The sequence below is a fragment of the Paramisgurnus dabryanus genome, chromosome 1, assembly GCF_030506205.2.
Source record: "Paramisgurnus dabryanus chromosome 1, PD_genome_1.1, whole genome shotgun sequence".
In the NCBI taxonomy this organism is placed as follows: domain Eukaryota; kingdom Metazoa; phylum Chordata; class Actinopteri; order Cypriniformes; family Cobitidae; genus Paramisgurnus; species Paramisgurnus dabryanus.
The window spans coordinates 21,739,390-21,749,984 of NC_133337.1; the positions used below are offsets into that span (position 1 = coordinate 21,739,390).

General features: G+C 36.0%; 1 protein-coding gene across 1 annotated transcript; it reads left to right on the forward strand.

The window, feature by feature from the left end:
- The first annotated feature begins 777 nt into the window (after positions 1–777).
- rps16 (ribosomal protein S16) lies at positions 778–2,265 on the forward strand. Its single transcript, XM_065269391.2, has 6 exons — positions 778–872; positions 962–1,013; positions 1,445–1,546; positions 1,714–1,810; positions 1,935–1,982; positions 2,069–2,265. The coding sequence occupies exons 2-6, from the start codon at positions 966–968 to the stop codon at positions 2,212–2,214; spliced, it is 441 nt and encodes a 146-aa protein (XP_065125463.1). The 5' UTR covers positions 778–872; positions 962–965; the 3' UTR covers positions 2,215–2,265.
- The last annotated feature ends 8,330 nt before the right edge of the window (positions 2,266–10,595 follow it).

The window sequence follows — 10,595 nt, forward strand, 5'->3', positions numbered from 1 at the left end:
TTTGCAATATTTGTAATATTTTATGTCTATATTCAGTATGCACTCTCTATATATCTAGAATATTTAAATTTAAATATATATATATATATATATATATATATATATATATTTTAATAATAATAATATTAATAATTGAATCATTTAATTAAATATTAATAATTAATTATTAATTATTCAGTCTGTTTTTTATAAGATATTGATCAAACATACAACATGACAAGACATCCAAAGAGGTAACATATTTAGGAAATTGGGTTTACATTACACAGAGAAATTTAAATAACTAAATAAAAAAATAAAAAGTCTAAATAAAAAATTAAAATAAATGAATAATAATATTAAAATAAATTAAAGTGAGACAGCATATACCAGTTCAATTTTCAATTAACTTAAATTATTTGGCGTATAAAAGTGTATCTCTACATTTTTTTGTAGAGAGACTCAATATATACATCAAAGTCAATCATGAAAACTTTCAAACAGGGTTTTAAATAATTTCTTTTACTTTTATGAATATGATTTTCCCCCCAAAAAATCTTAAGATTAATCATAAATTTAACAGATGGATATCCAAATTTATTCAAAATATAAGATAACATCTTTGGATGTTAATTCACAATTATAACCAGACTTCTGTTGAAAATGTATAGATAAATCTTTAAATTATTCAGTCTGATGACTTCTTATTCTGATTCTTATAAGGTCCCATATGGTCCCAGAGCGCCATCTAGTAATCACGTTGAAAATCGCCTTTGAAATATCTACTGTCGTAAAAACTCTCGAACGGCAGCAATTGTTTACGACAGTGCCCCTGTTTCTACGCGTGGGAAACCCTTGTGCGGCCTCTACGAACAGCTCTCGAGCTCAGAAAGGTGCGTCTGTAAAATCAGCTCTCGTAAATACAGATATTTAACCTGTATAAATGTATAATTTTTACAACTAGCTGTGTTTTACCTTTCAGAATCATGCCTGCTAAAGGTCCGCTGCAGTCTGTCCAGGTCTTTGGACGTAAAGTGAGTATTTAATGCTTGTGTGTTTCTCATGTGCTCGTTCGTCGGCGATGCGGTAGTGAAGCTAGGTGGCTAAGCTAACATCATTGCTGGATTATTACTTAATTACGTAAAATAGTACTGCATTTCTTTGGTGCCAGTTTAATAGTACTTATTTGTATTATCAAGGCACTCCGTGAAGTATTGTTATTGAAATATGTGATTTTTTTTGGTTGTTAGTTTAACCACATACAGTGTGTTTAGTTGTGAATGTCTCTTTGCTGACACGTGGAACGTTTTATTTTAATTTATGATTGATTAATAGGTAACAGATGTTTATATTTTGGTCTGTTTATGTATTTTTTAAATATTAAATATGAATAATACTGTCTGCTTGGTTAACTTGGTTCTCGTATACTTGTTATACTAAACAACACATTTTTTTGTAACAACAGAAAACAGCCACCGCTGTTGCCCACTGCAAGAGGGGTAATGGGCTCATTAAAGTCAATGGCAGACCCCTCGAGATGATCGAGCCGGCCACTCTGCAGTACAAAGTAAGATGGCTTTCTATATTTCTGATGTCACATGTGATTGTCGTCTTATATTACAAGTCATTATGTATTTATGGGAGGAATAGAAGCAATTCTCCTAGCTGTTGATCAATACAGAGTCCTGTAGTTTTGTTTGAAAATGTAATGGTTCATGATTTTTTTTATTTTAGCTGCTGGAGCCTCTTCTTCTTCTGGGTAAGGAGCGTTTCGCTGGCGTTGACATCAGAGTTCGCGTAAAGGGTGGTGGACACGTCGCCCAGGTTTATGGTGAGTATTGCTGGCCGTTCTTGTTATCACGCTCGTCATTGGTACTCCCTTTATGCTTTAAGATCCAGTTGCTTGATGCTTGGTCAACTACTGTACTAACTGTAAACTTGTCTCTTTCTGACAGCTATCCGTCAGGCCATCTCTAAATCCCTGGTTGCCTACTATCAGAAATGTGAGTGAATCGCACCTGATATGTTTAATATAAAATGATTTTAATGCCAATTTGAGATTCATGAAATGTCCTCTCTTTCCAATCAGATGTCGATGAAGCCTCAAAGAAAGAGATCAAGGATATCTTGATTCAGTACGATAGGACCCTGCTGGTTGCTGATCCTCGCCGCTGCGAGTCCAAGAAGTTCGGTGGACCTGGAGCCCGTGCCCGCTACCAGAAGTCCTACCGTTAAAATCTCTCTGTACATTTTCATTTAATAAAACTGAGGGGGAAAACATGCTAAGGTCTTGTGTCATGGTGTGGTTTTATCCATTTGGTATTCTTGAGGTTAAATTGCACTCATTTTCAACTTTTTCAGAAGTTTCACACAGGTTAACTTTTTGTGTGTTGTATGTGTGTATGCACAAGGAACTTTTAGGGGCGGTTTCCTGGACAGGGTTTATGTAGTCCCAGACTAAAATCTATGTCAATTTAGAAATGTAATGTGTTTTATCTGAACATTTATCAGTGCCATTGTTTTGTCTCAAGATTGTTTTGACACCCATCATGGTTTGTTTGTAAAATGTCTTAATACCCAAGATCTATACATGGATTTATCTAAACCCTTTCTGGGATACCGCTCCTACATGTTTTCACTGTATTCTTATTATTTTACTGATTAAAGACCTGCTTAAAATGATTCATACAGTGCACGCAACTGATTAAAAAGTAAAATAATGAGAGTTTAATCAAATTCAGATTTACAGATTTATTACAAATGCTTAATTAGGATATTTACATACATTTTATAAATAAACATTACTGGTGTGCATCTTGAAACAACACTCTCACTGATATATTTTGAGATATGTCACAGCAAGTTGTTTTCAAGACAACACCGTTTACGGTGGTCTGGGACAAGGCTTAAGCCTTGCCTGGGAAACCGCTCCTATGTGTATGGTTATGCTGGCACACTTTAGACCTAATGGCTGTTGCAGTCTTATTGGCATTTTTATAGTTTATAAATAATGGCAGAGGAGTCCCCATGAAACTTTAGAGGAAAAAAGACTATCAAATTTGTAAATGTCAACAAGCATTATCACCATTTCATTTCTTAGTGTTTATCTTTCCTTTCTTGGTACATGTGAAGAGTTTGGTTCCAAAACCAGATAACACATAAAAAATTCAAAACATGTTTGTTAATGTGTTATGTTTTTATTGTATTACTTCGCTGTATTTTTTTTTTTATTTTTAGTTATGAAGGCTTGTATCAAAACAAACCAACTGCATTTTGATTGATATTAATCAAAAAACGAGATTATTGGGGGAAAACCTGAGTTATCCGGTCTAAAACAAACTATATATGCTTTCAAGAATTGTTAATACATAAAAATATACAAATGGATATATATATATTTTAGGAGGATGTCCTTCACAATTTGAAGTAACATGTATAAATGACCACTAGAGGGAGCCAAACTTTAAGTTATACAAGGTTCTTGTAAAACCCTCCTTTTTATCTACAGCACATCAAAGTAATTTCGAGATAGTTGAAGCCAGTGGATTGTAACTAGTAAGTACTGTTGATTTGCATTTCTATTAAAATCCAGAAAAGCAAGGTAAGCCGTTAGTGAGGCGATAAAACTATCACTAAAATACATCTATTGAAGGCACACAAATACTTGTTCGAAGAGCCTTTAAATGCGCAGCTTTGTTTCGAGTTACTGTCTCCTCCGCCTTTTGAAATATGATGAATTGTTTGTGTGAAATGAAAATGGTTGTTCGTTTAACAATATGAAGAAGTAATGCATGTTTTAATGCAATGACGTGCGTGAAAGCCCTACTAAAATGGCCTGTAAGTGTTTAGCAATATGTATCATTACTATTTGGGTTTCCTTCCTTTATGATGCCTTTTTATATAAACAATTCTTGAAAGTATATATATATATATATGTACCAGAAAAGGAAAGATAAACACTTGAAACTGAAGTGCTCAGGGGACCACTGGAGGACACCTAGGGGTCACTGGACCCCAGAGTGAAAACCCCTGCTTTACAACACAGCTAAATAATCCAATTTAATTACTGTACCGGCTCACTGTGTTAAACACGCACAAGTGGCGCCATCTCCTGGTAAAGGATGTTTCCATAAATATCTCCTAAAAGAACAGATTTGTATATTTTTATAGAAGTTAATCTAAAGAGTCATTTTAATCTAAAGAGTACTTTAAGTTTAAATGATCGATAAGGTAAAATGACTTAAAAGTTGTGTGAATAATCTTTGAAATATCAGCATCGTATTAATGATTGTTTTATTAAAAAGATAGTTAACCTAAAATTAAACCTCTATGAGTTTCTTTATTCTGTTGAACAAAATAGAAGTTATTTAGATAAATGCTGGTAACCACATAATTACCTATTGACTTCCATAGTAGGAAAAACAAATACTATAGAAGTCAATGTGTACCATCAAATATTTTTGCGTGTGTGTTTAACAGAACAAAGAAACTCATACAGGTTTAGAACCACATGAGATTGAGTAAATTATCACAGATTTTCCTTTTTGGGTGGACTATCCATTTAAACCCACTGTTATTTGATATTTTATTTGTTTATTAAGGCTTTATTACATTAAGGCTTCTAACTCTCAGTCTACTACATATTATTCATAATGCAATTTGAAGTAACATGTATGCGACCACTAGAGAGAGACAAACCTAAATTAGGTTATAGAAGCTTCTTATAAAAGCCTCCTTCCTTTATCCACATCCACAGCACATCAAATACAAAAATAGTTGAAGTCAGTTGAACATAACTAGTCAGTACTGTTGATTTTCATTTTTAAAATCCAAAAAAGGTAAACAGTTAAGTGTGGCGATAAAACTGTCAACACTAAAATCAATCCAGATTGAAGACACACTGAAGTGCCTTGAAATGTGCAGCTTTTAAGCCGTTTCAACTAAAACAGGGAGTTGCTGAGTGGCTCCTCCCCCTTTTAAAACAGTCAATAGCATGTAGTTTACCTCACAGACTGGAATTTGATCAGAAGCTGGAGTGCATAATAAAGTAATTTATCCTTGATTGATAATTGTTTTAAATGCTTATATCTTCTAAATGTGAATTTGTGTTTTGAAGCTCGCTAGTTTATCCTTATAACATTATCTCATCCTCTCAGACTGTGATCTCCAAAATGTACTATAGCACACATAGCAACTAATAAAATAAACTTGCTTTACACTGCCCGCTTTGAGCTGATTCACTTATGGTAAATGGATGGTATTGATCCATTACAGGCAGTTAGATCACCAAGTAGACACAGATAGCTAAAGCACTCCTGCTGCATTGCAACCAAGGTTGAAAATGGTGGGTGCCTTCAATAGCAGACAGATTCAGGAAGATGAAATTAGTTGCCATGGAGATATGAATGGGATACTCAGGGCAGAACAAGCAAATGCGTGGTTAAGTCTAATAATGATAATATCTTAAAATAAGTGACAAGTTAACCACTTGTATTCAACACTCTGCAAAGACATGGGAAAGAAATTAGGATGGTGGACATGCCGGTTTTGTATTGTTAGCTGCACACAATAATCATTCCTCATGTTGCTGATGTGTTTCAGACCGAGACAGTCTTGACCTGAGGTCAGATTCAACCGCAGAGAGCAAACGATTCACCGCTACTGCTGAGCTTCCCGAGCAAGGACATGAGAACCATGCTGCTGTTCGCACGGGACAGAGGAAATACATGGTCAAAAACGACCAAATTTGGACAACGATTCCACTGTAGTGTCTTAGAAAACAGTGAGGCCCTGGTTGGTACACAAACTTTGTGAGCAGCATAGACAGCAACCCTGCTAAAAAAACAGCATAGACCAGCATATTTCCCATGCTGGTTTGGTTTATCTGGTGGTCACCAGCATACCAACACCAAAACACAACATATGCTGGTCTTGCTGGTATGACCAGTATGGAATGCTGGTGCTGGTATGCTGATGACCACCAGATAAACCAGGATGGGAAGTTTGCTGGTCTATGCTGGTAGTCACCACCACCAAAACGCAACATATGCTGGTCTTGCTGGTATGCTGTTTTTTTCAGCAGGGAACATAGGCACACTTTTGCGTAGGCCCGTTTAAAAGTATTCAACTTGAAGTGTAAAGTCCAATATTAAATGTGTTTTTGGTTTGTGGCACCATAGAAAATGTGATATTAACCACCCAGCCAAATTTGAATAATTAAAATAACAACAAATAAATAAAATAAGTTATCGCTGGGGGCGTGTCCGCTGTCTGCACTGAAACCACGCCCACTTGCGGGCTCTCTTAACTTTTGTGGATCCTCTTGATTGTCTTAAGGGCATCATCAAGCCACCTTTTTAGCCACGCCCAATTAATTCTGAACACAGAAATGTGGAAAAACTTAAATGGTGTAACTGCAAAATTCAGTACTACATAGTTTACAGTTTTCGTAACGTGTTTCAGCAAGATTAAGTGAGAGAACTTTAAAACTTTCATCCAATGCTGAAAAGTAGGTATGAATGAATTTGGTTAAAAGAAAACTATTTCTTTAATATTTGCCCTTATCAAAAAAATCTATTAAAATAAATTTTGAACCATGTTTTACATTCACCTTATCAGGATGCATTTTAGTTAGAATGCTACCTTAGGGTGAGGTATGCATGTGATGTCACCTTCGCCGAAAGTGACTGAGGTTTATGGCCACTGAGTGGCAAAAAGTCTGAGCGACAGCATTAGCATAGCGTAAAAAACACGTTTAAAATGGAAAAAGTAGTTGTGTGATCGATTGTGCTAACAGATTTAACAAAATTTAAAGCTGTCTTTTTCCAGACTGCAAAAAACACTTAAATGAGATGTCTAGCAGTAGCCATATGTCAGATATGTAAAATTTTAGGATAAAAATACACCAATGAATACTCTTATTCTGTGTAATTGCAAAGTTTTGTCAGTGAGCCTTCATTAAAAAACATGCATTATGATGAGCGTTGTGTTCTACAAAGGTGGGATGGTTTAATAGTGTTAAGCAAGACAAACATATATGTCAGGAAAAGCAATGTCTGGCCATATGCCAATGTTCACAGACTACTGGTTGTTTTTTGTTTGGCAAGTTGTTAGGGTCACTGTTAAGGCCAACTAAATTCAATTTAAGCTGTCAGTTTTACTGGCGTTTCAGCAGAAGCCGCTACAAAAACCAGCCATTTTGTTGAATGTTTTGCCACTCAACAGGGCCAGCTCCAGCGGTCACGTGGAAAAGTGATGTCGTTGCATACCCTTTATTGTAGCTACATAAAAAAGTTTTCTTTTGCGTTTTATTTATTTATTTAAAAAAATTGTCAGAATGATTCCTGTCGGACGGATCCACGAAAACAACTAAAAGCATTGTATTATGCATGCAAGACCAAAAGTTGCTGATGTCATGTTGCAAAGAAATACAGAATACCTACACTTTTAATTCTGCTGGTTTATTTTAAACCCCATGCATGGGTAAATATTGGACAGAACACATATTGGATTGAGAAATAAACCTATACTTTTTGAAAAGGTTAATATTTGCAAAGTATGAAATCTAAAAGTAAATCTCTGCAGTTTAAAATCTTGTTTTTATTTATATTATATATATTTAATTATACTTCTACTGTATTTAGCATATATTTAAAACATATTTTTGCCGTGAGAAATATATTTTTGTCATATTGGGGGGACCTATAAGCACAATAAGCTTTCTGTAACTTACTGTAAATTTAAACGTACACTGTAAAAAATGCTGTATTTATGCAGCTGGTTGCCAGTAACTTACTGTAAAGATAAAGACTGAAAATGTTTTATTTTCATTTAACTTTAAACAAACTGTTGCCAGTAAATAACATAAATGTAAAATTTCCAGTAAGTTATACCCATTAAGGGGCTAATCACACCAAAGCGCTTAAAACACTTGGAAACGCAAGGTGCGATGCACTGCCTTTTTAAAAAAAAGCAGTGCGACTTGGATTTTTATATTGCTAAGCAACCACCGAGTCAGCTGTCTTGTCAATCAAATATTAAAGCGTGAGCGCACTTTTGCTGTTAACTGTCATATTAGCAGAAACTTTAAAAAGAGGGCGCTCGCTCTGACCTTGTTTGAGGGTGAGAGGTGCACAAACACACAGGAGCGAGTGAGCGAGGGGAGTCCGGTTCTTCAAAGCAACTGTAAACTTCCCTCACCACAACGTAAGGCCCGCCTCTCCCCTCATTCGATTGGACAATGGAAAGACGCGAATGACGTTGGGCGCTTCTCCGCTCTCAGCGCTCCCTCAAAAGCACGTGCTGCGGCCGGCGGCAAAAACCGCAAGGCGCTCGTTGGCGCGCATAAACTGTGCGCAAACGCTCCCTGCCCATAGAATATTATTCAAAAAAGGCGCCTGCAACTGCCATAAACGCTTTTGTTGTGATTGGCCCCTAATACTGTAATTTCTACAGAATTTTTTTACAGTGTATGTTTTTTTTACTGGCAACAGTTTGTTAAAAGTAAAATGAACATTAAACATTAACAAGTCTTTATATTTACAGAATAACTAAAATAAGCTTATGCAAAGCATTCTGTGAACCAAAATCTGAAGGAAAGTTGATGAGGATTTCTGGTTCCCAGAATGCTTTGCATGAGGCTGTAATTTTATAGTTAAACTCATTTAACTTTGAACAAACTGTTGCCAGTAAATAACATAAATTTAAATCTACAGGCAAACAGCTATAACTACAGCAAAAGTGGAGAAAAAGATGAGGGTTAGTATTTCTCATGGGTATGGGTAGACAGACAACCTCTTGGAAATCTGTACACAAGCATGAGTCATACACGTACCTTTTTGACATTAACAGAGCGCCTTGAGCTGTTTATAGAGAGCCGAACGAGCACCTGGATTCTTTTACCGTCACAGACATCTCCCTGACAATACAATCCATGTTTAATGTGTCTTGAAGTAAGCTGTGATCCAGGATAAACCACCACTGCCTATTTAATGGGTTTTGCTAAGGAAAAGAGCTTAAGTATTTTAAAAAGCCCTTAACCTTAAGTATGTAACTTCAGCAGGTAACTCGTACTTCACTATTTTTTACACATAATACCATTATTTATGGCATGTTAAATAGAGAGGTGCATTGCTTTTAGCCTAAGGACCAATAAAATGGAGACCAGGGGGTGAACACCTTTGAGTTGGGCCTTCAAAACTGTACAATACCCTACAGCATTGTGTAGTTCTTGCATAGACAAGCACCAAATATATTTTTCATTTAAATATATAAATATAGATCTAGTTAAAATTTGCCATTTTGAGAAGGTCAAAATCAAATCCTTGTGTTTAAATATTTGACTAAGAAGGCATTATTATTAAAGGTCTCAAAATGTACATTAATTAAAAAAAAAAAAACATTTAGTATGATGTCATATATTACAATAAAGGTTTCAGAATTTACACAAATTTAGTTTAAAATTTAAATTTTTCTTCCTTACCAATACCTCTAATCAGCAGTTATTGCTTACTGAAGTTTGTTGAAATAACATTGCCCTCTTACTTGTTTCTTTGCATCTGTTTTAAGTCATTATCTGTTTAGAGAATCTCCAACCCACCATCACAGACTAATATCCTAACCAACCAGCGCTGCTTTCTCACTGTGTTTTTCCAGCTTATAACATTGCTTCTTTAATGCCTTTCAGTTTGTGGACAACTATTGGAACGACTTCGACAAATGCAGCCTCTGTGTTTATTGAGAGATTAAGTAATGCACTACGGGTTGATTTCAAACCGTGTGCTTTCAGAGCAAGCCATTTAAAATCTTGCCAGCGCTTGGCTCATTTGCGTTACTTGCTTACTACAGTACATCCTAAAGAAATGCATTTAGACACGCATTAAGGGATCAAACCAAGTGATAAGTGGATTGGTCTTGCAGAGTAAGACCTTTAACTGCAGTACAAGGTCTTGTGCTGTTTGCAATGTAAACTTGCCCAAAACCACTCACTAGACATGAAGAGCAAGCCTAACCAATACAGAAGATGAATCACACTTTGTCGGTGAGGAAAGACACTTAAGCATTGAAAAGTTTAGGGTCTCTTACTCATTCTTTAGTTGTATTTTTTCCTTCGTATTTTTAACCTTCCGATATCTCTAATGAAGCCAATATGGAAGTGATTTAAACTGCAATTCATCGACTGGCCGCTTGAGGCTCCAGGGAGTCAATTCCCATAGACCTCCATGTTAAAATGGCCAACTTTACAGTAGAAAAGAATGTGTTTACAGCCTGGTACAAAAGGTGTTTTTGGTCTGTATAGCTAATGTTGCCCTTCATGACAACTGTGAGGGGGTGAATTTTTTGGTATAACTCATCCGTTTAAATGATATTAAGCCTTAAAGTTCTGCTTAATTAAGGGCAACCACCTGAGTGACGGGTGAAATGCCACTGCTGTCACTAGAGTCGAGCTAGGTGGGCGTGGTTTCAGCAACCAGTCACCTCAGCTTCACCCACGTCCCGCCTTTTAACCCATGTTTGGATTTTCACGAGTGATGCATGGCCAAGAAGGCAACGGCAGGCACCGCCTACTTTAAGCTTAAAAGCGATCTTCAGAAACCTATGGGTGACGTCACGTCACA

Excerpts from the sequence above, each read along its gene's own strand:
- rps16 (XM_065269391.2), top strand. The coding sequence starts at position 966 with ATGCCTGCTAAAGGTCCGCTGCAGTCTGTCCAGGTCTTTGGACGTAAA. Across the intron at positions 1,014-1,444 it reads TCCAGGTCTTTGGACGTAAA|AAAACAGCCACCGCTGTTGC; the intron begins GTGAGTATTTAA and ends TTGTAACAACAG. Across the intron at positions 1,811-1,934 it reads ACACGTCGCCCAGGTTTATG|CTATCCGTCAGGCCATCTCT; the intron begins GTGAGTATTGCT and ends TCTTTCTGACAG.